Raw genomic sequence first — 27,094 nt, 5'->3', positions numbered from 1 at the left:
GAAAACGAAAATACGTAGTAAAATAATTCATATGATTTTTTTTCAAAGCATGTTTAATCCAAAGCAAGAACCCAATAGATGGGGCGAATAGCTACAAATTATTATTCTTAAGAAAAAGAGAATAATATGTTAATACGACTTCTAGTTAGGGTTAAAAATACTATCTTCCAACGAAGCACAGAGTTTGCTGTATTAATGATACAGTGGTTTAGGTTTTAAACCACACTGTTAGTGAAAATAACATTTGAGTAGCTTGATATCAGAGTAGGTCAAACGCCATTTACAAAATTTTACAGGAGACTCATAAACATGTGTGAAAAGTAACATACATTTCGTTAAATATGGCGTTTGGCCTACATTGATATCAAGCTACTCATTTATGTTATTTTGTTAATCATGAACGTGTGTATTTGAATCCAGATATTTGTAATGTTTATTATTTTAAATGAAAGTTATATAAAGTATAAAAAAGTATATAAAGTACCATATAGTTTATGGCCATTCCTTGTAAAAAAGCTTTTAAATATATATATATAGTTTTTGACAATCGTTGTCTCCGTAAAAATTTGTCTTCACTCTCGAGATTTGGTATCATGCAATAGGAATCATGACCCCTCGCTCGGTTATTAAATCGAGGTAAAAGCTTTACAAATTATACTTTCCTCATTTATTTTTGTTTGAAGAGCTTCCACACAGAATCAACATTTTATATTTAGAATTAGCTAAAAAGTTATTAAACTACCTAATGGTATCATTAAATTATGAAATGTTTTATTAGGTACAACTTCAAGCATTAAGATACCATAAATTATTAGAGAGACTAAAATGCTTACTAAGTCACACATCAATCTATATTAGATACTAAATCCGATAGTAATACAGTAGCATACAAATCTAGAGCATAGACCTATTGAAAGCGCGGTACGTTTTACCATGTCATTGGCACGGTTCTACGACGGTTCGTTCTTTTTTAAAATATTAAAACAGTAGATAGTTTATATTCCATGGGAACCTATTTAGTGATATGCCTGTGTAGAAAACTTAATGCATTTATGTTAGCATCAAAATAATATATATCGTGGGGTTACTGCACTGCCAAAAGTTGGTAAGTCTAGAGTAATAATTGCAATTTGAAAGTTTGACATGTCCTCTAAAATCAGGCACAATGCTAATAGTTTATTTGTGCTTGATGTGCATGTGCATGTGCATTGGATGACCTTGAATTTTTTTCTAGCATATTTATATTTATATATAGACACATAATCCGTTGATAACTCTAAATACTTAAATTAATTATTGACTTAACAACTTTTGGCAGCATGTTATATGAGTAAGTTAATACTTGATACGGTAAGGTACTGACTTTAGTCACTGAGTGAAATTATGTTGTTGTGCAAGAGTCAGAAGAGCTTTTTTATTTCACAAGTTTTATTAGAATACTTAACAAAATAACAATCATTTATTAATTAAGTAATAATTTACTTCCTGTTAATGTTTTAAAGTAATAATTGTTTTTATTACTGAGCAATGCAGCTATTTAAAAGCCGTTACGCCTGTGAATGAAATATGCATGAGTCTTACGCACAATAATTGTGTAAAATTGCGTCACAAAATAACATTTTATCGTTGCTTTAATTATGTATAAATATTCTCCGATTGACTATTGTGGTGCCATATATAATGTGAAAACATATGCAACATTCATCGGGTAGGCGTATATTGTAATAGCGAGCGCCATAATCTATAAATTCGAATTGAAAATGAAAATATAAAACTTCGCTCGCAATGTGGGTTAGGCATTGTATGTGTTTTTTTTTCTCATTATGATTGCCGCAGAGTGTCTTATTTACAAGGCCAGAATGTATAAGTTCTGCGGGAAAACGCATTAATAAGCATGGCTAATTGCAGGCAAACTTAACTTTTGCTTCAAGTTAATTGCTTTATTGCACAAGGAAATGGGACAGTGTAAAACAATAATTATTTTTCTGCTAAGATGTTCCACTTAAGACTCAAAATAAAGATTGCACATAATTTCATTAAAATAGCTTAGGAACTAATTTAAAACTCAATAATTGAACTATTTTTTACACACAAGATAATAAAACGTATTATTCTTTAGAATAGATATCGTCACCTTACTATTAAAACCCCGTAAGTCTGTTTAAGAAGAATGTAGAGGGGAAGGAAAAAACGTATCAAAAACACCTCTCTAATCGATGAATCTCCTATCGCTGGCTGTGAAATACGAGGTTTTAATTCTATGTTTGAAACCACAGCACATACAAGTTTTTGAAATTTGTTGATATATGGAAAGCATACTAGTCTAGACTCTAGAGAACCGAGGTTTTAATATGATGGAGAAAAAAAAATTTTGTTTAAATTTTGTCGAACATACTTCATTTTTCCATAATATCGGACTTACGAGGTCTTATAGTAAGGTGACGATATATACATGAAACAATATCAAATTGAGAAATAACTATTAGATTGTTTTTAAAGAAATATTTGAAATGGTCATGAACCCACATCTATTTGCAGTCCAGGTGGTATGTTTTATTAATTAAACTAAAAGTGCAATCACGATATTTTCTAACCAATTTTTATATATCAATTTTTGTTATGTTGGCGATCATGATCATAATTCGTAATTCAAATTAAGCTGGTAACAATACTAACTTTGTATCTAATCTCTCAAAATGTTAGCGTACTTGCACTTGCAAAATATATTTTTTTAATTAAATGATTTTTCGAATAATTAACACAAAACATTTAAGAATGTACCTAACATTCTTTTTTTAACATACGAATTACAATTTTCTCTCTAATCTAATCGGTATATTATTTATGATATTGTTTCAAATTATGTATTTATTATGTTTTAAATATTTTTGTAAGGATGAAGGTATTAGTTGCTAAGTCAGTTAGTCAGTTAGTCATTTTTTTTATTTTTTGGATATTTCATCACGTTTGTTTTTTATAGATAATTGTATCCAAAAATATTTTATAGAGCATTGCTATCTAAATTTGATGTATCGAATTTTTCAAAAGTTGTTAAGTTTCGAAATCGTGTTATGGAGTAATTTCAATTTGAAGTTTGATATTCCCTCTAAAATCAGGCTTTATTCTAATTTATTTGTGGTTTATGTGCATGTTCTATTATATCGGACGACCTTGAATTTTTTCCTAGCATATTTATATATCGACTTACCAACTTTTGGCAACAACCCCACAGACTATATATAAAATTAAGAATTCAATTGAGAACTATCCTGAAATTTGAATAGCGTCCCTTAAAATAGTTATTTATTCGAGTTATGATTATTGTAACATTATACTGCATTAGTTTAGTCACTATTATAATATAAAGGTCATTTTGCTAGTAAAACTTGTATTAAAATTGAAAGTTAGTTGCAGTCAGTAACAACCATCAGCTGATTGATATTAATGCATTATTTGACTCATAACAAAACATGATTCTCCAATAAATATTGTAATATGATGTTTTAATTATTTCCGAGTTTAATGTTTAATAAAATGTTTATTACTACTTCTAGCTTTTTGTATGAAAGGCATTTTTTGTGAATTTCTCCGAATGTAACTAACACTCTCAATTAATAATTTATTTAACTGGCTATTAATTCAATACGTTATATTATTATTAAACGTATCCGCATTTTTGTTAAATATACTTATTTATCATGATTAACGGCATTCATAATTACAAAATAATAATAGTTTAAAATATTATTCTTTAGGTATTATAGACACGAGATTTGGTATTAAAAATATTAAGTGTGACCCCGAGTCTATATTATTTATTAATTTGTATTTTTTCTAGACATTGAAAGATATATAAAAAAAATACTATAAAATATTCAGGCGTGTTATATTGCGTGGCAATTTATATCTGACTCAAAAGTGATTCTCACCAATAGCATTAAAATCAACGGGTTAACAAGTTCGACTATATCGAACAACAAATCGATGCCTAATTTCCAGGTTGTTCTATGTAACTTTCAGTAAAATTTCCAGGAGAGTAATTTGAAAGATTACATTGAAATAATTGCACAACCAATATATATAATAAAAACTGTGTTCTGCATATAAAAAATAACTTATTGTCAACATTATCGACAAATCCGTTAATATATTTTGTTATTCTGACTAATAGGTTAAACAAAGTTCTGGAAATAGAACAAAATGGCAAATAAATAAAAAGTCATTTTGCTTAAAAATGTTATATATAACAACCTGGAAATCAGGCAGCGAAATGTCTGTAGACGAAGGAGGTACCTATATATTAATATGTTGATATGGCTTAATAGGGCGCCTAAATACTATCTTCAAATGTGATCTCTCATTGTGGCTTTTCAGGAAATTAGAAGATAGCACAATAGGGGCACAATAATATGCTGGATAAACCACAAAATTAACCAATGGATTATGAAGCAGGTATACATAGTACTCAATAGGGGTTGATAAAATGTGACTGAGCTGAATATTATAATGGGTAAGTACTGGAAAATGCAGTCAAGGGGCACTAAATTACTACTTGGCCAGTGAAGTCCCGTGACGGTAAGCAGGTCATGCGTCGCATAGGTGCGGCACATTACAAAGGCTAGCGAATGAAGTGACAAATACAAATATAAAAATTTTTAGTAATATTAAATTTATTACGCATAAGAAGTTCTATAAGGGGTTTATCACACAAGTAATTTTTTCACAAGGGTGCCTCCAAACCGGTCAATACTACAGACCTCCATTTACTTAAAAAAACTATTATTTGAGAGAAGTTTTCGTGGAAGTACTCCATTTTTCAGTAAATGGCATGTATGTTAATTTAAGATTTTTGGTATATTTGTCTGTTTAAGATAGCCAAAAATAAATATTAAAATATATATGTAGGTACATAACAAACTTGTAGTCAATTTTAAACTAAACATATAAAGGGCCTGCATTCTAAGCTTGCTTTAGTGACGTCACTGTACAGGGCTTTCCTAAAATCTGATGCGATTTCATTAAGTTTGATGTAAGTACGTGGGTAGCGAAAAACTAGTGATCGTAATGCATGGAAGAGATATGTTAGGCTTTATAAAAATAAGAAAGAGAGTGTCGATAATTATGAATTGGTTTTAAATTATTACTATTAAATAAACGTTTGACGAATCAATATTGGTCAATCGATGAAAGTTTACGCGGTATTCCATAAGCTCAATTACTGTAATTAAACTTTAGTAGAATACCAGGTGTAGAATGAGTACGGTTATATTGCGGTTGAGTTTGAAATGAAAAGTGTTATTGGCTTTCACTCATTTGAGTGTTTTAATATGCAGATATGGTTTCTTAACACGACACTTTTGACAGCACGTCATGTCAAATAACGGACATCGAATACAAAGAATAAGAAAATAGTTGCGAAAAACCAGATTATGTTAATTTAATATTTGCGAGCAAAAGACACTGATAGATATTCCGCGCTATCAATCTACGAATCTCGTTTATATTTAAATTTCTTCATCGCATTTTTAACTAATTTTTAGCGATATGTATTAATTTTTAGATAATCGATGTTGAAGATTGAATCTAAATATTATATTATGCAATGTTGGTATTTTCAGTAGATTAGAATTTTGGCTACTGAAGAATTAATCCAAATGAAAAATTATTGTAATGTCTACTTAAAGACAGGCCAAAATACATTTCTGCTAACTGCAATTTAAATGAGTAGTTTTTTTTATTCAATAAGTTAGAAATGGGGTGAAATTATTGGTTACTCATTTGTAAATACTCTTCTAAAAGATGTGCTGATTTTTCGAAACAGTTGTCTTATCAATTAGCGTGCCTAATAATTTTATTGATTTTGGTTTTAACATTAACATGATAATTAAGTTTCATTATCAATATGAAACAGTAACTTAAAAATCGCTGCATATGTTTATAATAACTGTAATCGTTATATATTAATGAAGATTTTGTTATAGACCGAAATAGCTGTCAATATAATTAACTCGAAATTGTACAATTATCAAAAACTTTCTTTAAAACAATTATTTTCCGGTTAAAATGATATTATATTCGATATACTGTAACGTCGCGAATAAGTCTTATAAACACGGGTTATATACTGCCGTTTCATATATTATACATGTATATGTTAAGTTACGGTTAATTTCATTTCAACGTGTGATAGTTCACATCCTGTTTTTCAATATATATTTGACATCACAGCTGGGATCTAATATTTTAAGTAAGGCTAACTATCCATGAGACGGCCAAGATCCACATCGGATCGTAGAGCCAATCAACAACGTCTGATGCACGAAGAAGCCGGAAGGCGAAACCTTGGTTGTATGTAACGAATCATACAGTTTAAATTTTCGCTAAAATATATTTTTATTGTTAAAATATCAAAGTGAATTGAAGGTCTAAAAATACGTCGTAGTATTGTTTAGAAAATGGTATAGGAATAATTAATTAAATTAAGGGTGATTTTGAGGAAGTTATGTTATAATTATGATTAGGTACCAGCACTTTCCATTTCAATGCTATATTGTAAAAGAAAAAGCTTTATTAGATAGTCAACTAATATAAATAGTGAATGTGTTTACAAACTTTTTATACTCTAAAGAGGTCAACTGAGTATCTAGTTGTGAAAAAGGGTGTTTGTGAATAGCACAGTATAATAAATCACGTAGCAAGTTATAAGTGAAACTTGTTATATTACAAAAGGAAATCATTACTTACAACTACTCTGATCACTGACATCTTGCTTGGCACTGTACTATTTCACAGAACAAGTAACACCACTATCCGCGTTCAAGAAAACCTCTTGTGGAACAATGCAAAAACCCGTAAAGATACAAATTGACTTTGTCACTCGCGCTGTGAACTGAGTATAGACGGAGAATGACCGCGCAACGTTCTGGCAGTCTCTTTATACGTGGTCCCCTCGCTCCCCGTCCCGCCGTTTTACCCAAGAAATCTGACACACCATTAAAATATATATCGTATAGTGTACAGTTCCGAATAATAAACACCGGTGATTTGCAATTAAAGAGACACCCGCATATTAACGAGATCACACATGTTTCACTGCGACATGAACGCCACTTTCATGGCAGTGCCAATGGCTTCTACAAGATCCGATTCCATGACTTATGTAGTAATTTCCCAATATTTCCATATCGTCACCTTACTATTAAGACCTCGTAAGTCCGATATTATGGAAAAATTAAGTTTTTTTTCGTCCCCTTAGAATAGAACAATAATTTTTTGTAAAAATATTTTTATTGTACTAAAAAATTCCTTTTTTTATTCTCTATATAGAGTCAGAACAAGCGTATCTGAATTATAAACATAAAAAAGTTATCAGCCTAGATCATTTCAAGCTTAACTTCAATCTTAAAAACATTTTGGAACAAAATTAACTTATCTGTCGTTATCTGACAAAATATGTAACAGAATATAATTTTTAATGTATTTTTTCACATAAGCAATGGTTTTAACTAATGCATTATCGTATATTTAAACCAATATTCTTATATTTACAGTTTTTAAATTAATGACAAAAAAAGTTTAAAAGTGCTCTCCTGTAAAATGTCAAAAAATCAGTTAGGCTTGTTCTGTTCTAATGGCAATGTTTGTTCAACAAAATTTAAACAAAAAAATATTTTAAACCATATCGAAACCTCGGTTCTATAGACTAGTATGCTGTCCATTTATCAACAAATTGTAAAAACTCGTAGGTCTCGTGGTTTCAAAAATGGAATTAAAACCTCGTATTTCACAACCAGTGTTAGCAGATTCATCGATTAGAAAGGTGTTTAAAATATTGTTTTTATTACGTTTTTTCCTTTCCCTTAATATTTTTCTAAAACAGACTTACGAGGTTTTACTAGTAAGGTGACGATGTAGTTATTTATCGTCTTCTTCTTATGGACTATCTTATCTCGAAGACAACCAAATTGCAGTACACCTCCCTATCGCGAGCCAGTAGTATCCCCACCACAACGCCTTGGCCGTTGAGACACTTACGGAGAGAATCTGCTTATAATATCTACGCTCATGCTGCCCTCTACCTTTCCCAGCATTATAAGCTAGAATAAATTATTATACATCTCGTTGCAGAAAATATCTTTAAAGCCACTTAAAACCTCTTCATATGTAGTGTCCCTCTTTCTTGACATCGGTAGGTCATTGAAACTCAGGGCAAGGGTGTATTAGGTGGCCCTCGTAGTGTGTAAGGCGCTGGTTTTTGACGTATATATATATATATAAATTTTATATTATAATTAACCTTCGAAATGTGGTGTTGGCGCGAACCGGACCGGATACCGGACGAACCAGTCAATCATTCAGATGATTAAGATAAAGAATTAGCTGTCTACAGCACATATAAAATAAATTCTGCAGTTTTTTTGGACAGATTGTTCGTCTGATAATCTGGAGAGATTGGTGGTTTTTGGTAGCATCCGGGGAAAGCGAAGTAGACGTAGACCGCCTAGGTGCCGGAGCGACCAAGTGAAGAAGATTACTGTGGCAACCTTTTTTTACTCTGAGAGAACCTGAGGACCGTTAGTGATGGAGAGTCTTGCTCGCACAGAATATGGATGCTTTTTCGGGTAGTCACGATCCTTAGCCATGAGAAAATGATTGAGAAGAGAACTTTACATAGGGTGGAAAGATAAACAGTGCGCAACTTGGTAGTATCTTTTCGTGATACGTGTACTTAACTAACCCCGTGTTAAAAATGTGACCTCAAAAGTTACTATTATCATCGTAGGATGGCTAGGTAAAATCACAAATTGTAGGAAATAGCAGTCTATATATATATACATTTATGGGAAGGCTTGGACTTTTGTGGTATGCGAAGGGTATGGTGTAATGTGAATACTATCTTTGAGTAAGTAAAAAAAAAGTAGGCGATTTATGTTAATAGACGTTTTACGGCGAATTGATGTTGATCGTTTTCCTCAACCTATTGGGCCTTTGATTTGGATTACATTATTATTGAAAAACAATATGAAATTTTTATAATAGACATTTAGAACTTACCACCCAGAAAACCTAGAAATTTCCGAAAATATCGTTAGTGGATACTGGATGACCGATACTTTTCTGTACATATTCCAAGTTATATTAGTAAAGTTGTAGAAATATGATTATTCCTTGATTGATTGTGAACCCTCTTAGTACCTATATTATGATGCACCGAAATGTTTTTCTTCTCAATGTGTATCAACATGTCGATTGGTGAGTATACAACCATTGAAAAACAGCGCTGTGACACTATAGTATCTACAAACATAGCTATAAACATATCACATTAATGTGAAGTTTGATAGTTTTGACAGAAAATATTACGTAGTTAAAGCGGCGCCAAGCGAGAGAAAACGATGCTATAGGCTTCATGTAAGAGCAGTCGGAAATAATAACGGTAACAATAAGTATGTAATTTATGCGCAGTAGAAGAAAAATCAATCTGCGCATGGTTAAGTTGTTTCATTATGTAGTCACTTCCCCTCCATAGGTTATTCGACAAAACATTTATAGACCTAAAAATGTGTTACTATATTATTTGAAAGCATTTATAAGTAATTTATTATTTATAGATGTTCTCATCGTGAAAGAGATAATATATATTAAATTCATTTCAATAGGTGACATGCTATAAAAATTTACTATATACGACCACAGGGCTGTCCTAAAACCTCTTGATATGCAGGGTCATCATATCAGGTTTACCGAGTGTACGTATGTAGAGGTTTTGTATATAACCATACAACCGACATGTTTTTGTCTATGGTAATTTATAGACCATAGACAATAACGCAACGGAAAAGGAACAGTTGTCATTGAGCCTTTCTAGGACACAGTAAGTTGTCACCGCACCGTTCCGAAATGTAGTCGCGCAGCTCGTCCGTTTCTCTTGCAAACCTAATTCAAAACTTAAATTAACCAATATTAATATAATGTAATTATTCTATAGTGCCGTGTAATAACTACAAAATATCTTTGCCATAATACAAATCATCAAAAATACCAACATGTGTCTCTCTTAATCACTGCAGAAATATATGTCACACACACACACACACACACACACTCAAGCAACCTTCAGAGCTTTAAACTTAACATCGGGTATAAGAAAACATCATGGTCTTTCCCCCGATACGTATTAGCGAAGAACTATGGAGTTATATATGAACGAGCTAAGGGAAACCTTCATCCAGCAGTAGATCTTTCATGAGAATGCTTCATTTTTTTAAATAACTAAAACCATGGCCCCCACAACGGGGGGGCTGACAGGGCTCTAGCCTAGGGGCCCTGGCTCAGGGGGGTCCGGCGGTTCAATCAGATATGTGAGATAAACACACATTACAAAATTTTCTCTAATAGTAAAAAAGGCGCTATCTATTTCACGAAAGGATTATTAACATTTAAAAATGAAGTTGTAATATGCAATCTTTGATTGTCTTGTGTTAATACTCGACAACTCCATAATTCAAGTAGATGTATAAAAACTACAAAAAATCGGTAAAAATAAACCGGAGGCTCTTACTTTTACCTCTAACACAAGTTTAGAGATGTTTTTGTTGTGCGTCACACATACCATTTAACTTAGCGATAGGTAGGGGGACCCGCCAAAGCTCCTGGCCGGGGGCCCGCTTTTGGATGTGGGGGCCATGACTAAAACTAACATGTGTATATTATATATTATGTATTAGCCTCTATGTTAGTGTCATTCCATGCACAACCATTAAAATCATACATATTTATAGAAATGTAAATACATACAGAGATGCAGGCTGTACAAATTTAATTGAAATACCTACATACGGGGTGATAGTTGCGTCCTTCAATCATTTTCTTTGGGGAGAACATTACGTAAAAATAATTACAAGATAAAAAGAACTTTTTATATACAACGTTTTTAAATTTTCTGTTGAATCATAATATAAACATGACTTGACTAGCTTAAACGATAAAAAAAATTTGTATTTGATAGAAATAATACTTAAATGTCATTTTGACATGTCATATTGATTTCCATAGTAACGAACGTATATATTAATAGTTTAGTTGCTAGGACCCACTTAGCAACCAATAATAGTTTTACTTTTTACGGATTTCTTCCGAAATAACTTTTCATACAAAACATAATTAACTGAAAATGAAATCAATTCTACTTAAAGATGGCTAAAAGTATTTAAAAATGCATTGGCATCGTGTTCTGATATATTCTAAAAGTTTCAAATGTCTAGCTAGTCGGGAAGTTAGTTAAAAATCGATTGCAAGATTTGTACCAGACAAACAACCACCGGACAAATAAGAATACGAGCTAAGAAAAACGTTGTAATAATAAATGGACAGCGACTGCTAACCACCTTACAAATAAAAAAATATTTTGTATCCTTAAATACTTCTCCTACGTTAATAATAATATAATTACTAGTACTTCCATTTAAAACTAAAATATTATTTTAATATGCCAGAAATCAAATATAATTCAAATTAATAAGCACGTATACTATAAAATTATTTGAGATCATGGTAAGATAAGTAGGCAGATACCTATATAAAAAAAACATTGCGCACTATTTATAGGAAACTGTATATTTTGTATAATATTTAAAATAAACTAGTGCTACATAATTTATAAAGACTCTTCATTTGTTACTATTATTAAGTCCTGATTATTAAGGAAATATAAATTGATAATTGTTTTAATAGCTATCGGGGGTGTAAGCAATAAATAGTGCGTTCCCATGTAACGTATCGGAGAAGGCTATATTTGGAAAATATGAGTAAAACTAGAATAGGTACCTCGCGTCAATATAAAATGTTTCTCTGACTTGTCTATATTAGCATAAAAGGCAACCTTTTGACCGCAAAATTTGCGAATTTACATACATATTCAAAAACCCCATCTACTAATAATATTAATATTGAAAAAAAAAATAATGACTAAAACAACACTAAAGTTTAATATTGTATAATTACTGAATGAATGGAAAAAAACTTGTTTAAATCTCAAATTATTCGTAACCCCCTAGCCACGCAAAATCACAATATTGAAAATGATTTACATAAGTTTAAATAAACATATTAGGAAAAAAAATCTTGATAAAAAATACCACGCCGGGCGGGACTCGAACCCACATCCATCGGGTTTCGGCCAATGTGCTTTATCAATAGAGCCATCTGCGTCTTACCTATCGACAAATTTAACTATTTCCTAGTCATACAACTGGAGCGTTTAACAAATTTCGCTTTTATTATATTAATTTGCTTATTTTTTCTCCAAATTTTAGTCTTGCACGTTAGCTACTTGTACTTGCCAATAATGTAATAAACTATTCTTCTATTCAAAGAATATTTCACAAGATCTGAGAATGTAACAGTCTTTATTGAACAAACATCATTTGAAAACACCTAATAAACATACCAAAATCTTTTTTAAAAAAATTCGTCGCCGGATGGGACTCGAATTCGCATCCGCATTACCAATTGAACCTCATGCGATTTAATGATAACAAATTATTTATTTTTAAACAAAAATAGGTGCATTTTGATTTTGTCGCGAAACGTTGTATATAGCCTTGATAGACGTGACCTTGTCCTAAACCATTACATTCTTAAACTAGATCAAACACACATTGAATAAACAAAGATTTTTTTTTCGAATCTCGTGATCGAATCCGCGACCCACGGCTTAATACACATCTGTTTTGCCAGCTCAGCTAATTATTAAACAACAAAAAAAACACATGATTAAAATTTCATCAGATATGTTCACCAATAGAAACAACATATCGTCTCTGTTCTGGCAGAACACACTAACTGGAGAATACTAATTTTGAGTAATTTGACTTTGAAGTTGTTAAAATGTTTGAAATGGTCTATCATGTGAGTTTATTAAGTAATCGTAAAAAGGATGACTTTAAAATAAAGACTGTTTATTTATTAAGAAGGTTTCCAGACGGTAAAGTTTGAAATAAGGAACATTTTGGTATAACTAACTCAATATGTTATTTTTTCGAATTAGTGTCTTCTGCCAGAACAGTGACGATATTATCATTATCTACTTAAGTCCGGTAAGAGTCGTAAGTATGACTATTTAATTGTTAATATTTTTTCAGTTACCCGTTGGTTACCTCCCTCGAAAAGGCAATCTTCGCCACAGATATAGTCAGACCAAATACGCTCCTTACCAGCCAACCTTTTCACTTTCATCGCAAAGCATCGTAATGTGACATTGCGTATACAAAATAACATTATCTAATCGAGTTGACCAAATTAACGGCTTCGTTAATGATAATCAGAGGCGTAACGTGAGCAATATTATTATAATAATTACACGTACATAGGTGGTACTTAAACACAATTTCTTAATCCGAGGAAAGTTTTCCTTTTGCATATTTCATAGAACCGTTGTGTCACCAAATATAGTTAGGTATATACTAAAATATAATTAAGCTACGTCTTGTACCATTTTTATTGAACGAACATTTTTCAATATTTCACAAATTAATATTCATCTATTGAACATACATAACTCGAAAACACCTCAGATATATAACCACTAGAAAAAAATATATTTGTGAAAAATACGAAACTCGACGGGATTTGAACCTGTATAACCATTGGTGTCACCGTTTTATTTGGCGAGAGCCGGGCGTCGGTTAGTAATGAAGGTAATTAATATTCCTTCATTTAATACACAAAAATCAAGAGTCAATAGTAACGCAATTTGATAAGCATTACATATTGTATGACCTACTAGTTTAAATTTTCGTCATTAGATAAAAGGCTTGTAGCATAATTGGTTAATGCATGGATTGGCGCGACACCAATGGTTATAGGTACAGCTTGAAATTCCGTCGAGTTTCGTATTTTGTTTTCAAATATATTTTTTTCTAGTAGGTATTATATATCTGAGCTGTTTTCAAGTTATGTTGGTATGTTCAATACATGGAATTCATTTGAATATAAGAAATGGTTTATTAATATTCATCTTATGTATTGCGTTAAATCTATCATTTTTCAAAAGCTCAATACTACGTCTTATGAAAAGCTAAAAAGCTTGCTTAAAACCTCAATAATATGTTACCTTTCTATACTTCTCTTTACACAAGTACACAAAAGCTGTTTATTTTTCTTTTACACTCACATATATTATATGGTCGAAGAATCGAAACGCAATAATTATCTCTATGCCTTAATCGATATTAATTTATTATAACATGCATTGCGAATATATTGCAAAATAGAGGGCCCCCAAAAAGGAGAAACATTCCCTCGTTCCCCTCTTCTAAATTATAAATACAAGTTTGTAGTAGTATTATACTTTACAATCTACAATTTCTATTCTACAAAATGTATATGATTCAAACAGCAAATTTCATACTCCAAAGTTAAGTATTTTTATTCGTTATAATATGTGAATACATCTCAACGCAAATTATAAATAGAGTTTGGCTAGAAACGAAAATAGAAAATATCCTACAGTTAAATAATCATTAGTCTTATAAACATTATTCAGATGCGACTTTCATATAATTACGCTCAATCGTCATAGAATACAATACATTTTTTAACAATCTTTCGTTACGATTAGAGGTTGTGATCGAGGAATCCCGTCTCGAGAATTCTCTAAAAGTAGTCAGAAAAGCTGAATCTCGAAAAAACAATTTTACAAAATTTTAAATAAAATAACGCCCAGAATTTTAAAGAAATTGCTGGAAAAATTGCTCGACTTTTATTCTGAACTTTCTTAAATATTTAAGTAACTTTTTTTAAAGAAGAAAAACCTGCAGAATTCTCAGATCTCAAGTAATGAAAAAAGCTGAGAAATCCCAAGCTCTAGTTACAATATTATAATATATTATTACGCCAACAAAGTGAAGTTTCAATAATAATATTATGGTTCACTTACCTAAAGTTGTATTTTTTACATTAAGGCGTATTAATGAGTATAATTTACACCAAGTTTCCTTAATAATACTAGAGGAAATAAAATATCAATGTCAGATTGCGAAGAACAAATATACAAAAAAATTAAACACACAATTTCAAATATTTCAAACAACAGAGTATTTTTTTCTATCGTTACCACTGATGCGTAAAGTTTTTTCTCGATTGTTAAGAGATTGTCTGTTTCACTCTTGAACAAAATTATATTGAAATATGAGAACTCAGTTGATAGGAATGGACATTATTAATAATAGTTTAATCGGTTGTTCCTGGACCGAAGTTGAAAGTATTATGAATTAAAGATTGTATCATAAACATTTTGTTGAATTAAAAAATCTAATTGAAACTCGACTTATATAATGAGAACTCTGCCATTCTGGGCAATGTTGACCTGTGTGTCCCTGATAACTATCTTAGAAATAGAGACCATCAGTTGTTTATTCTCCCAAGGTGCATAACCAACCTGCCACTGGTAATGCCAGTTGGGAGGGCGATAACTATGTTCAACGAAATTGCTTCGGGTGTTGATATATTCCACCTACGTGAAGATGAGTATAGGTGGATGTTGTTTTATAAATTCTTAAAATAGGGTATGCTTAACTCATCCGGTGTACTTCCTTGTACCTATCTGATTTATATTTTTTGTATTTACACATTTCTACTGTTTAATAACATACTATCTATCTCTTTTTTTCTTCTTTCGATCATGTCCGATCCTAATAGGATCATAGGGGCCTCCACAGAGTAGAGGTTTGTATTGACAGATTTTTTTTTTTACGAGAAATGTATGTCAGCCACTTGCTCAACCTATTAGGTCCATACCCTGACACACACAAATTGAAAAACAATATGCGTACTTGCCAGACCCAGGATTCGAACCTGGGACCCACGGCATTCTAGTCCAACGCTTAAGCTCCACTCTATTCTTATCTATCTCTTTTTTATGTAATACTGTTTTATATTTCTTTGTTTCTAAATGTCATGTTGTGAACGTCTTAAATTTATAATTTGTAATGTACACAATATGTTAAAAATAAATAAATTGAATTAAAACGAATTATATTTAATACTACAATATTGTATAATTGAAATATCGTTAATGTATGTTTAACGATAATACAAAATATATTTTATAATACTAATATAAATAGATGTCGCCTTTCTGTATAACCATTTTAACAAGAAGCATTGCAGGCATGTCCGACTTCAAGAAGGCAGTAATCTACAATCCAGCAATAATACTGGCAATGATCTACTCTCCTATTGTCATTCTTCAACTCAAATGAAAGTATTATATTTGGCTGAGAACACAACGTGTTTAAAAATTAAATAAAAATACATATCTTTCTACTATCACAGAGACCCATTGTACTCATCGTCAAACTATTCTACTACTGTACAAAGAGTCTATTGCGCAACGGTAGAGGGAATGTATACCTTAGTTTAAAGTGTGGTGATTTATATATTCTCTTTCTCTCACTCATGTGGCAGGCCGTAAGTGATGCAATACTATATCCGAATCAATCGATACGACGAGGTCACGCGCGCTTACCTTAGCCCAGTCGCACATTGAAAATCGTCTCGACTGGGTTAACAGTCATAAATCAAAACTGAGCGTAACATGCAACTTTCTTATGTGCATATAGGCAAGGCCGTGTGAAGAAAGTGACGTCACACGGCAAGCCGAAATGAATGACGAAGTGCGACTCTAGCTGTTTTTTTCAAACTAAAAGATTGCAATCATGCATTATGCGGCGGTAGATTTGATTTAGTTACACGTAGGGAATCCAATCCCGAGCCAAAATTCTGATCCCGGGATTTCGGGATTACAATTATTTGACAATCCCAGGATCCCGGGACCAGTCCCGGGATTGGCATTTTTTCCATTGCTAATATAAAATTTTTATATTTACAAATAACATTGATAAAATCGGTCAAAAATAAATCTAGTATAATTTATAGTATTTAAGACATATATTGTTAATATTGTATACGTTCAATCTTGGAAATACATAAGTTTAATGGAGTAAATAATATTGTAATATGAATAATAATGTAAATTAAATATGAGATTGCTGTTTCTGATAGTAAAGACTTAATGAATGGGTTAGCGAGATTCAAAATAGTAAAGCAAATCATGATGTACTTATGGCCTTTCCGCTTCATAAATCTTATTAGTCAGCCAAATATGAAACTGCCGTAAAACGTACGAGATCATGGTGGAATTACTTTGTTAATAATAGTGCGAAGCACTATTTTTTCCAATCTTTCTCATTTTTATTAATTTATGTAAAAAAATAAAATGAATCGGCATCTTACACATGGGTAAAAATCAAACTTCATTCAAACTCAGTTTATTTATATTAAAAGTTATTAAAGTATTTTTTCTGTTATATTTTCGTTTTTATTTTATTTTCCATAAAAATTGATAAAAAAGGCAATCCCGAAAGTTTCGGGATTATGTTTATCAATCCCGGAATTCATAGGTATCGAAAATAGCTTGGGATCCCGGGATTGAAATCCCTATGTATAAGTAGTGTAACAGTAGAGTGAAATAATCACAGAAATATCCAGGCTTTGACAAAAATACATAAATATATTATGACCTCAACGGGAATCGAATCCGGAGCCACCGTATAAGAACCTGTCAATGCCTTACGCATTGGACTACGATGGACTATGATCGAATGAATATATTTTTTGAAAATAATAAAAGTATTTTTATTTACATCCTAGTTCCGGTATACACGTGTATTTGAACGCATATATAGAAAGTATTAAAACAGTTTTCCGTTATTTTAACATGAAAGCGATATAAATTTCCATTTATTACAATACAAAAAATACGAACACGAAATCTTTTGAAGCTATCTCTATTAATAATTTATTTATAATAATTAAATATTTCAATTATTATACTTTCTATTTATTATGTAAGTCAGTTATCAGGTGGCCACCACACTACGCACTTTTTTAACTTTTTAATTTACCGGTTTGATAAAACGGAAATATAATTCTCAATAAAAACCAAATTAATGGATTATAATATATTCTAATCAATTAAATTACTGAATATTTGTCAACAAGTTGTAGGAGACTGTATTAATGCTATATATAAACACGATAGATACTTAATTGGGGCAAAAAAACACGGAAATAAGATGCCGAATCGAACAGGCAAGAAACGTGTACAACAAGATGAACCAAATCTTATGCGCCAGTGGCTGATTTAGTGGCGCGGAGGCCCAAAGCTCTGTCCCACAGCCCAAAAACTGTTTTTACGAGAGAAAAAAACATTTTAATTTTAATTTTCTCATGAGTGTCTTATCAATCAGTATTATTCAGGGCTCGAAATGGACCGGAACGCCATTCCGGTTCACGAAATCGGAAAAATTATCGCTCCATCTCGTGTATAAATTAATTTGACCGTCTGTATATGCCATATAACAAAGAATCTAACATTACTTATTTTGATAAAATTTACATATAATTAGCTAATGATATAAACATTTTCGGAATATTATCAAGCGTACCGGTTCGTAAAGTTTTCCATTTCCAGTGCTGATTATTACATATAGGTACCTAATTGCCAAATGATGCAATTAAATGATAATATAAGTCAACCCTTCAAAGCTTAGTAACAAACAGTTAGGATAATGAAACCTGCAACCATTGTATTATTATTATTATACTAATAACATTTTCACAAATATTGTTCTTTTTTCAACATTATATTAATTAAATATTTCTACATTACGCGTACACATTTAACAAGCATAAGAAGTACATATATATTTTATGTACCTACATACGTATTTATTATATTATTTTTTTCACCTTGCAAATGTTTACTGTTGATAACAGAAATTTAGAATATTTAAACAATTTTGAACGCCCCTTTGGAAAATTTATGAACAAGTGCGACATAATATATTTCATATAAAACCGCCCCTGTATGCTCCTGTAATTTTAATTTTAATTTACAACAGAAAACGCAAAATTTATATGTTATTTTCCATATTAAAACTCGTGAAATTTCAAGTACTTATATAATTATTAAGTTCGTATTAATGTCCAATTTTTAAATGGTTGTATCTTATATAAATGCTACTAATTATTTTTTTTAAATTCATACAAATTACCACTTCGGAAAAGTTTATTGATAAAAACTCTGTGGATCGGTTTGACAATTTAGATTAATTAATTTTCGTACAAATCACATGTCGGTTTTTGTTTTAATTCTCTCTGTGGTTTTGCTTAAAGTTGAATTCGTTTGCTATGTGTAATACGTATTGTATAATATATCATAATATATTGATAGTGGGTATTTAGGTTATTTTATATAGTACTGTGCTACTACCATATCATCAAGTAAAGCAATATCGAAATGTATTGCAATATATGTTTCGTATCCGCTAATTATTTTAAACACATATTAAATTATTTAAAAGATTGCATTAATGGTAATAAAATAAACACACGCTGACCTTTCGTATACTGTAACATAAGCGCCGGTGTGTTATTTAGTTATTAAAACAAAAAATTATATATTCAAGAAAAAAGAATAATGGTGATAGGCGATAGCGTTCAATGAAGGCTGACCACACGTCCCTCTTTGAACAGGATGATTTCGATTCTAAGCGGTGTTCCCATTGTCCAATCAGATTGGTAAAACTATTGATTTTATTCAAAGTTTAAAGATTTTTGGGTACAGTTCGGTTATGAGTAATACAGCGGCAAACACGTTTTGAAAATAGCCGATATATTGGATTATTTGCTGGGTTAACCTAACAAAACCTAACCTAACCTAACCTAAATTAACCCAAACTAACAAATAATCCAGTATATCGGTTATTTTCAAAATGTGTTTTCCGCTGTATTCCTCATAACCGAACAGTACCAAAATATTTTCGCATTTTATATACATCTGCGGCAAACTTCACTATATCGTGGGTTACTGCTAAAAGTTGGTAATTATTGAAATCATGTTATGGAGTAATTGCGATTTACAATTTGATATTCCCTCTAAAATCAGCCATAATGCTCATTTCTTTGTGCTTAATGTGCGTGTTCTATCGGATGAGCTTGATTTTTTCCTAGCATACATATTTTTATATATAGACACATAATCCGTTGTTAACTCTAAATTCCTAATTTATCGACTTACCAACTTTTGGCAGCAACCCCACTATATATTGAACATGCATAATTTGAAAACATCTCATGCATATACATACTAGAAAAAATATGACACCCGACGGGACTTGAGCCTGTATCCGCTGGATTTGTGCCAGTGTGCTTTTCCAATTAAGCTACGGGTATCCTACTTAATTACGACGATTTTAACCAGTTGTTGTTACATGAAATGTTTATCGAATTGCGTTATAAAATATTGTCTTATTCATTAAATAAAAAAAATAGTTTATTAATCATCTCATCTGTCAAACATTGCAAGCATTTTACCACAATATTAGATTCCTTTAATTTGTTAATCCAATAAATAATTCAATGTTAAACAAATTATAAAGATAAATCCAGAATCTTATTTATTAGTATTCACCACATAATGTACTTTCATTTTATAAATTATCATGAATGCACACCAAATAAACTCTCAATCTATTAAGGCTATCCTCAGTTGAGGCATGGTCTAAAAAGATCGTGGCTAGACGATGCGCGGATGCAAATGAAGCATGCCGAACGAAATATAATTTGTCATATATATCCAACATGCGTCCATTTAATTTTTTGTTTATTGTTATATTAGTATCTTTCAATTCGTGATACTCAGTGTGCGGGTACACAAAACACTTAACGTCAGCGGACAGCAGAGCCAGTCCAAAAAACAAAAAAAAAATCTTGGTGCAGCCCGTGCGGCTCCGTCTCGGGACGGAATGAGCACTTAAAATCACTTCTTTCAGACACGTTTAAAGCGTCATAGAAAGCGACCGTGCATATCCACGGCTGTGCATATATGACGGGTGGTGGTGGGAACTTTAACGAATGTTCTATTAGTAACAATAATAATAATATATTCATTGCCATGTTTTCTTTATAAAGTAAATGGGTAACGTTTTTAGTCATCTTTACACGATTTAAAAACTAATACCCCCGACGCCATCACGAAATAAATTGACGTATTCAAACCTCGACGTTCGCTCTCAGAATGCCAGCGAGTCCAAAAATTCGTCGCGCCTATAGTTGAAAATTACTTGCCGTTTCACTGATGTATCGTCTTAAAAACCTGAATCTTATATTTGTTGTCAATGGATGGTATTGTTTTATTAATTTACTACACACAATCATTGCTCATTTAGAAAATGAAACATGTGCGACTTGCATCATAACTAAAGCATTCATATTATAATAGAAATTTTATGTTAGTTTGTAACTGCTTGTGAACGAACGAATTGCGTCAATTTTTGTACATAGATTGGTAGAGAAATACACGGAATCACCAGTATTTAGAAAACTTTCATAAAAATAGCGTAAGTATATAATAACTAAAAGGCTGCCGAAAATGAAAGTAATAAACAAGATTTTATTGCCGCTAATTTTTAATTCGCCAGCATATAAACTAAAGAATATTAATTTTACCATAGCTACTAGTTCAAGCATACTCTAGTCTAAACTATTGAGGAATCGCCAACAAAGTCGTAATAGAAAATGTATTTAAGGTAGGTACTCTCTATTTCCGCTATCATAGGCGCTTTAAAAAGTCCATTTTAGGTTAAAATATTTACCTACCATGTCCTTCGTTCTACAATCCTCTTACAGTGCCAAAACAGGAATATTATAACATCAATCAGATAATACAGTAATATTTCATACTTGTATAACATCCTATATGAACCTTCTTACTACTATATGGAAGGATCAAAAAATTTCAATTTCCACGGAAATTATGCTTGTGGAAACAGTCGTGTTCTCCATATTTTTGTGAGGTGTCGAGTCATGAATCCTGAAGACAAAGGAGCGGAAGGCAATTGATGTGCTGGCATCAAATGCTTCGTATTTCTTGGACAGAGCACAAGACGAATCAGTCAATCATCCATTCTCTCGACAATATTATATTTGAGATGCATTTTGAAGTTTTTGGACATATCGTTCGGCGTGGATCGAATAACCTGGAGAGTCTGGTGGTTTTGAATCACTTACAGGAAAGGCGAAGCAGAGGAAGAGCGTTGGAGTGACCAAGTGAAGGATCTTTCTGGAGGCAGATTTCACTCTGCTCTGCTCTCTCTCTTGAACCAGAGGTCAAAATGGGTGGAAAGTCTTGATTTCAAGGTGGTCATAATTCTCAGCCGTGAGAAAATGACCAAGAAGAGATTATATCCTACTAGAATATTGTATTGTAGTTTCATTTTATTTTCTGCATATTACGGCTATACTTCAGCTGGGGCACGGTCTAATACGATCGTGACTACGCGACGCGAAGATTGTGCAAACGACGCGTGCAGAATAAAATATAATTTGTCATAAAAATTCAACATGCGTCCATTTAATGTTATGTTTATTATTATATTAGTAACAATAATAATAATGATAATAATAATATATTCATTGACATGTTTTCTTTTTCAAGTAAATGGGTAACGTTTTTTAGTAATCTTTATACGATTTAAGAATTAATTCCCCCGACGCCATCAAAAAACAAATTGACGTGTTCACAGCTCGACTATCGCTCTCCGTTTGGTAACGAGTCCGAAATTTCGTCGCACCTATAGTTGAAAATTATTTGCCGTTTCACTGAAGTATGCTCTTAATTTTATTTAACATATTATTTTTCTATTGTGTTTGCTTGTATAAGTGTTTTGCATCATTGATGGGTGATATTGTCTTCCCAACAGCCATTGAAAGAAAAAGTAGAGTGGTAAATTAATGTCAAAACTGCAATAGAATAGGTGCCGACTATACGTAGTCCCGTTTTAATCTCACAAAAATATGGTATATCTAGTTAGTGTACATCAACGGAACATTTTCCTCCGGCTAGCGAGACGGGAAATATGTTAAAGTATTGTATGATTATGTTGCATCTCTTTCACGCCGTTAATATAACAATAAAACTATATTGTGTGAAAGTGAAACGATTAACTAGTGTTGTCTCAGAAAACGTTGAATAGGTTTCGTCGGGTTACGTCCAAAAGTATCTAAGTAATCTATACCCATTGGAATAACCTTGGAGGCTTCAAAGAAAGGCTTCGATCTACATTTTGATACAAACCCTGACCTGCTTGACCTATTCGGACTCTTGCTTGGAAAAAGTCAACTCATGATAATAATGCGTACATTAACTACGATGAAATTTCATTTTTCCTGATTAAAATAGTTGTTTAAAAAATATGTACTAATTACATTATAAACGCTATATTATTTCCTGTATGAACATGAATTTAAAACCTTTTTTATTTATTACTTTAATATATTTTACCAAGTTTTTTACCACGTTTATATAAGCTCGTATTCTTGTTTGTCCAGTACATTTTTTTCTTGTTTGTCCAATACAAATCTTGTTTTAACTAACTTTCATGTAACGTGCTTTCAATCTTTGGGAACAGTCGACGCGATTTTTATAACGTTTTTATTAGGTCGTATTCTTGTTTTCCGGTGGTTGTTTATCCATTACAAATCTTGCAATCGATTTTTAACTAACTTCCCGACTAGCTAGGCATTTGAAACTTTTAGAATATTATCAGAACACGATGACAATGCATTCTTTTAATACTTTTAGCCATCTTTAAGCAGAATTGAATACATTTTCAGTTAATTCTATTTTGTATGGAAAATTATTTCGGAAAAAATTCGTAAACAGTAAAATACTATTATTGGTTGCTAAGGGGGTCCTAGCAACTAAATTATTAATATATACGTGCGTTACTGTGGAAATCAATATGAAATGTCAAAATAACATTTCAGTATTCTATATTTATTCAGTATTTCGATCAAGTACAAAAAAGTATTTATTAATACATAGAATAATTGTCAAGTTTATATGATTCAACAGAAAATTTAAAAACGTGGTATATAAAAAGTTATTTTTATCGTGTAATTATCTTGTTGTCAGAATGAAAGAGATTTTAGTTATGCGATTTTCAAAACTAATTAATCATCTTTGTTTTCTAATTAGTGATTCTCTGCAATTACTAAAGGTTGTAATTGACGTCTTTCTATGTATTGTTATAACTAGGGCCCGGATTTATATGCTAGTGCATGTTTTGTTAGGGTATGAGTATGCAGAGCTATGAGAGTTGCACAGAAATCCGTTTTGAAAGACGCAGAATCCAAAAATTATTTTTTATTGTGCATATAAATGCACATTTGAGACGTAAGAGCATATTTGAGACATTAGTGCATATTTCATAAATAAATGCATATTTTAGAGCTTTTGAATGTATATTTTTTTTTTTTTTAATATTTTATCGAAATATAACTAAGTTAGGAAGGAAGATAGTTTAGATGCACTTGCATTTTTAATGCCATCTCCGAGCTGTTGATTTATCAGTGGAAAAGTGAAGTCAACTCGGGCACTATTATTTAAAGTTTGCCCAAGTGGAGGTTGAGAGGTAGTTTTCCGCATATAAACAAAATACTGACAGATACCTACCTATGCGGAAAAATTTAATGCCAGAGCATAATATTGAAAAAAATAATGTAATTTTTTTTCGGGCAAAAAACAGAAAATAGTATTTAGGAATAGTTAAGTGTGTCGTTTTTGTTTTTTAAGTTATGTTTGGTTTACATTGCATTTATTATTCAATTATTTGTAGGTACTTGTGAAATAACTATTTTGAAAATTGTAATTGTTTAACTTTATATTCGTTGTTTGTGTTTTTTGTTCTGATATCGTATTATGTTGAAAAATTATTAACTAGTTGTTCGATTATTTGTCAGTAATATTGGGTAAAGTGGGTATTTACAATTTATTCCCACAAAAAATGTCTATTTTTAATTGCATATTTCTTCGGTTTTAGTGCATATTTTATTGATTTTAAGTGCATACGTGCATGCATATAACCATGTTTTTTGTTGCATACAAATCCGGGCCCTAGTTATTACACCGTAGCTTTATGCATTTGTCTTTGTATTAATCTGTCCACTATTTCTTATCAATTACCAAGTAATTAAATTAGTTTGATAAAGATTTTCTTTATCGCACCATTGTTCTTATCAATCTAAAGGTCTGAAATGCAATGCCTCTTTATCGCCTTCTTTCTTAAATCTTCTTTCTAACGGTTGTTGTTTTATATCCACTTTTCTTATCAAACTAACGTCTGAGAATGCAATGGGTAATATTAATAAAATTTGTTTTATATAATATTATAATCAAAATAGCTTTTCAAATTAGTATTAACTCAATCTTAAAAAAGGACGTATCGACTGCATTCAATCACTATATTATCAAATCAGACCATTAACAAGTTATTGTCCATACCACAATCTATTATAATATATTATATTACATTCTAATAAAGCCAGTTTAAATATAAAAGGTGTTTATATTAAGTTGATCCCACCGTTCCATAATAGTATCACTTTCCTTGGACATTGAAGACATTGTGTTTGCCATCATACACCCTCATAACCACTGTCTTAATTCCATATCCATCATTGCTATCTCCTCCCTGCTATCTCACTCTTATCAATCATGTTTACCGGTAAATCTTTCTAAATAGTATATACTGTGATATTTTTATAACACACGTCATTTTCATTTCCTAATTTATCAATTTATACCAGATAACCGATTTATCAAATATTTTTGGTCATACATAATATGTATTTATGTTATATACTTATAAATATATTGATATTTTAAAGAGATTCAGTGATTACTAATTGATGCGTGTTTATCGTTTGGCATTCATCATAAATATTATGTATTATTTTATTATCATGGTGAGATTTTTTACATATTATTTGTACTGACATTTACGTTTGAGTTATGTGATGTTATAATAAAATTATTGTCAATAGTCAATTTATTAGTTCTGATGTGGTAGTCATTCACTATTTGAGTCAGAAGACACTATAGTTGTGATTATATTGAGATGCATGTCGCATACTGTCACGGCGACAAATTTGGTATATGGATTCGTCATTTTGCAGAATAGGAACACTATCTTTGTAAATTCAATGATGGAGTAACCTAGTAATGAATCTTTGTATATTCAATAATATTTTGAACAGAACCAAACGCGCAGACCGTAGATAATAGACAACATTCTTATATAAAATACATAGTGCTAACCGCAAAAAACATGCGATTTTGACATGATTCGAAAATGTGTAGGCATGTAGAAAATGATAAAAAAACGTTCATGAGTCATGCAGTTGTCGATGCAGTGCAGTACAACGTGAGGTGACCTCAATGTTGTTCTGGTGATTTCGGCAGGTTATGGTAACTGACAATCTTCGTTTAAAGGTTCAAAATGTGCTACAGGATAGGAGCATCACTCTGATAACTTGTTAAGCGGCAGCTTACTGTGACGTCACGTGATAGTAAACGACATGCACCATATTTCGCGCTTAATTGATAATAAAATACTTGAATTTAATGTAAACTAAATAGATACATACTTCGTAGCTAGCATTAAATCTATATGAAAGTATGACAAACTATTGGGTAAAATGACATGAGTATATCGATAAAAATCATTTGTAAAAATTGAAAGTATATTTCAATAAAATTATTTTTAATCAACAGTTTTTTAAAGGTTAAGCATAATTTTCTGTCTTCCTTATATTAATGTAAAATTGACATTTCAGTAACAATTATTTTGCCTGTACCTACCAATCATTAATTTAATAAGCTATAATAATAAAATGCTATTTTTAATATTAATATATACCCAAAATTTAGCTTTGATAAATTAAATATTCTCATTTTTACTATGCAGAAAGGCGGGATTATTAGAAAAAATAAATAGCACATTATAATTGGTTAACAGTGTATCTCCGAGAAGGCACAGAACAATATTGGTTAAAATACTTGGAAAAGTGAAAGAATCTTTCTCTTAAATGAGCGATTGTTTTATAGACAATACACACATAAATAATAATCATTGACTATTTACTATAGTTGCACTTGAAAAATATTCATTAGAGCGTGTTTGAATCT

The 27,094-nt window shown here is 31.2% G+C and overlaps 2 protein-coding genes across 2 annotated transcripts in view; one reads left to right on the top strand and one right to left on the bottom strand.

Annotated features, from left to right (window-relative positions):
* Window positions 1-6,908, bottom strand: part of LOC147078723 (uncharacterized) — a 49,851-nt gene extending 42,943 nt beyond the window's left edge. Inside the window, exon 1 of the mRNA XM_085960390.1 lies at window positions 6,745-6,908. Within this exon, the coding sequence (XP_085816516.1) occupies window positions 6,745-6,765 (21 nt within the window). The 5' untranslated portion in view covers window positions 6,766-6,908. The remainder of the gene's footprint in view (window positions 1-6,744) is intronic.
* The window catches only part of LOC147078717 (uncharacterized), an 869,452-nt gene that overhangs the window by 557,751 nt on the left and 284,607 nt on the right, over window positions 1-27,094 (top strand). The window lies entirely within an intron of this gene.

Source organism: Rhyacophila brunnea, unplaced genomic scaffold (genome assembly GCF_057557595.1).
Source record: "Rhyacophila brunnea isolate RB1 unplaced genomic scaffold, BYU_Rbru_1.0 scaffold_11, whole genome shotgun sequence".
Lineage (NCBI taxonomy): Eukaryota > Metazoa > Arthropoda > Insecta > Trichoptera > Rhyacophilidae > Rhyacophila > Rhyacophila brunnea.
Note: the sequence above shows the minus strand (reverse complement) of the source record. Positions and strands in the feature narration are given on the sequence as shown.